Below are 2,370 nucleotides of genomic sequence, written 5' to 3' on the forward strand. Positions count from 1 at the left end.
GCTGCATGCCGGAGGAGGACAGCAGTGACGGGGAATCCGACGATGAGGTGAGACGGTCGGAGGCGTCTCCAGCGCCGGGCGGGGCGGAGGCCAGGGGCTTCCAGGGGTTCGGATTGCTCCGAGGGGTGGCATGGGCAAGTGGGGTCCTTGGGGATTTGGGGGGAGGAGGGGCCCCGGAACAGGCCAGGCACGGGTAGGCTGCATGAAGCTCTCGGTGGAAAGGGCCTTTGGAAGTGGGTAGAGAAGCCCTGGCTGCAGCTAATCACTTGGGCCCGAGACAGGTCCTGCTGAAGTGTTCTGGTCTGATCCTTTTTGAGAGCTGGCACGGCTAGGGCACTGTAGAGGTTTGGGTGGGGAGGCAGTGGAGACTGCATGGCCAGCCAGTGGTGGTTGACAGCAGCAGCGTGGCTTTGGTGGACAGAGACTGGAGCTGTCTGGGCTCTTACTCGTAGACCCGTAGGCAGACTTGCTGGGCCTCGTCACCTACCTGGTTTCACCAGTGCCCCAATTCTGCTCCTGATGGAAGGTGCTGGAGGGCTTCTTTTTGGGCCATGGCTTGGAGAGCAGTGGAATGAAGGCTGAGACTGGGCTCTCTGACATGTCTCATTCCAGTTCAAGATTTATTTCTCTGCCCATCAGAAAGGGCAGGAAGATGTGGACCGTATGACTTAGGACAGTTAACAACCATTTGAGGACTCAGAGTGGATCATAATATAAGCCACTTGATGTCCTCCACTCCTCTCCCCACATGCAAACCAGCTTGGGTGCCCCTATTCCCAACTTCATGCAGAAAGAAACTGTGGCCTGAAAGGTTGTAAATGGAGGTCCCACTGTTTTTCTGAGTTGGACTACTAAGGAATCTAAGGATAGGGCCCGCTGCCTTACTTGAGGAGACTGTTTGTTCTCTTCTGGGCCAGCGAACCAATGATGGCTGTGCTGGTGTGGTCTGCCACTTGGGATGGGGGTTCCAAATACTTTGAGCCTCTGTTCCTGGGAAGAGACCCTGCTTTCTGTTCCCCTCTGACCTTTGAGTCTGTTCATTTCTTTTACAAATAGGCAGAGGTACTTTAAGGGGGAAGCTGGGGATATTCCTCGATACCTGAGTCAGAGGTATGGAATGAGGGCTTTGGCACTGACTGCTGTTTCTCCCCTCCACCCTTGGTCCCCTAAATCAGGAGTTTCAGGGTTTTCATTCAGATGAAGATGTGGCCCCCAGTTCCCTGCGCTCTGCGCTCCGATCCCAGCGAGGTGAGTGACCGGGGAACTCTACCTCTGTAGCTTTTCAGGAATGTTGTTCGCACCCTTTGTGTCAGCTCTTCCCTGTTCAGCTAGTCTCCCTCAGTTACTGAGTGTGTTCTGTGTTCAGAGTCCAAACGAGGCTGGGCAGTGGGGGAAACAGACAAGTAAGGCTTAGTCTCTGCCCTCCTGGAGCACCTTCCTCAGTCTGCAGGGCCAGCTTGATCCATCTCCCCACACCTATTCTCCTTTTAGGTCGAGCCCCCCGAGGTCGGGGCCGCAAGCATAAGACGACCCCCCTTCCTCCTCGCCTAGCAGATGTGGCTTCTACCCCCCCAAAGACCCCTGCCCGGAAACGGGGCGAGGAGGGCACAGAACGGATGGTGCAGGCACTGACTGAACTTCTCCGGCGGGCCCAGGCACCCCCAGCCCCCCGAAGCCGGGCATGTGAGCTCTCCACCCCCCGGCGGTCTCGGGGACGGCCCCCAGGACGGCCAGCAGGCCCCTGCAGGAAAAAGCAACAAGCAGTAGTGGTGGCAGAAGCAGCTGTGACAATCCCCAAACCTGAGCCCCCACCTCCTGTGATTCCAGTAAAACACCGAACTGGCAGCTGGAAGTGCAAGGAGGGGCCTGGCCCGGGACCTGGGACCCCCAAGCGTGGAGGACAGTCTGGGCGAGGAGGCCGTGGAGGCAGGGGCCGAGGCCGAGGCGGACTCCCCCTCGTGATCAAGTTTGTTTCAAAGGCCAAAAAAATGAAGATGGGACAATTGTCCTTGGGACTTGAATCAGGTCAGGGTCAAGGTCAACATGAGGAAAGTTGGCAGGAGGCCCCTCAAGGAAGAGTTGGATCTGGACAGGGAGGGGGCCCTTGCTGGAAGAAGCAGGAGCAGAAGCTGGAGGAGGAGAGAAAAGAAAAGAGAGAAGAAGAAAAAGACAATGAGGAGAGTGGTGAGAAGGAAGAAAGAACTGTAGCTGAGGAAGAGATGATGCTGACCACAGAAAAGGAAGAGGCAAAGCTGCCATCACCGCTTCTGACTTCTCCAGTCCCTTCCCCTCCTCCACCGCTCCCAACCCCCTCAACATCCCCTCCACCCCCACTTTGCCCTCCACCACCCCCAGTGTCCCCCTCACCCC

The 2,370-nt window shown here is 57.2% G+C and overlaps 1 protein-coding gene across 1 annotated transcript in view; it reads left to right on the forward strand.

The window, feature by feature from the left end:
- Window positions 1-5: 5 nt before the first annotated feature.
- The window catches only part of KMT2B (lysine methyltransferase 2B), a 20,645-nt gene continuing 18,280 nt past the window's right edge, over window positions 6-2,370 (forward strand). Inside the window, 3 exon segments of the mRNA XM_021707643.1 lie at window positions 6-47; window positions 1,176-1,248; window positions 1,492-2,370. The exon segment at window positions 1,492-2,370 is cut by the window's right edge and continues 471 nt beyond it. Coding sequence (XP_021563318.1) covers window positions 6-47; window positions 1,176-1,248; window positions 1,492-2,370 — 994 coding nt within the window.

The sequence above is a fragment of the Carlito syrichta genome, unplaced genomic scaffold (genome assembly GCF_000164805.1).
Source record: "Carlito syrichta isolate Samal-C Ts95f unplaced genomic scaffold, Tarsius_syrichta-2.0.1 Scaffold123311, whole genome shotgun sequence".
Lineage (NCBI taxonomy): Eukaryota > Metazoa > Chordata > Mammalia > Primates > Tarsiidae > Carlito > Carlito syrichta.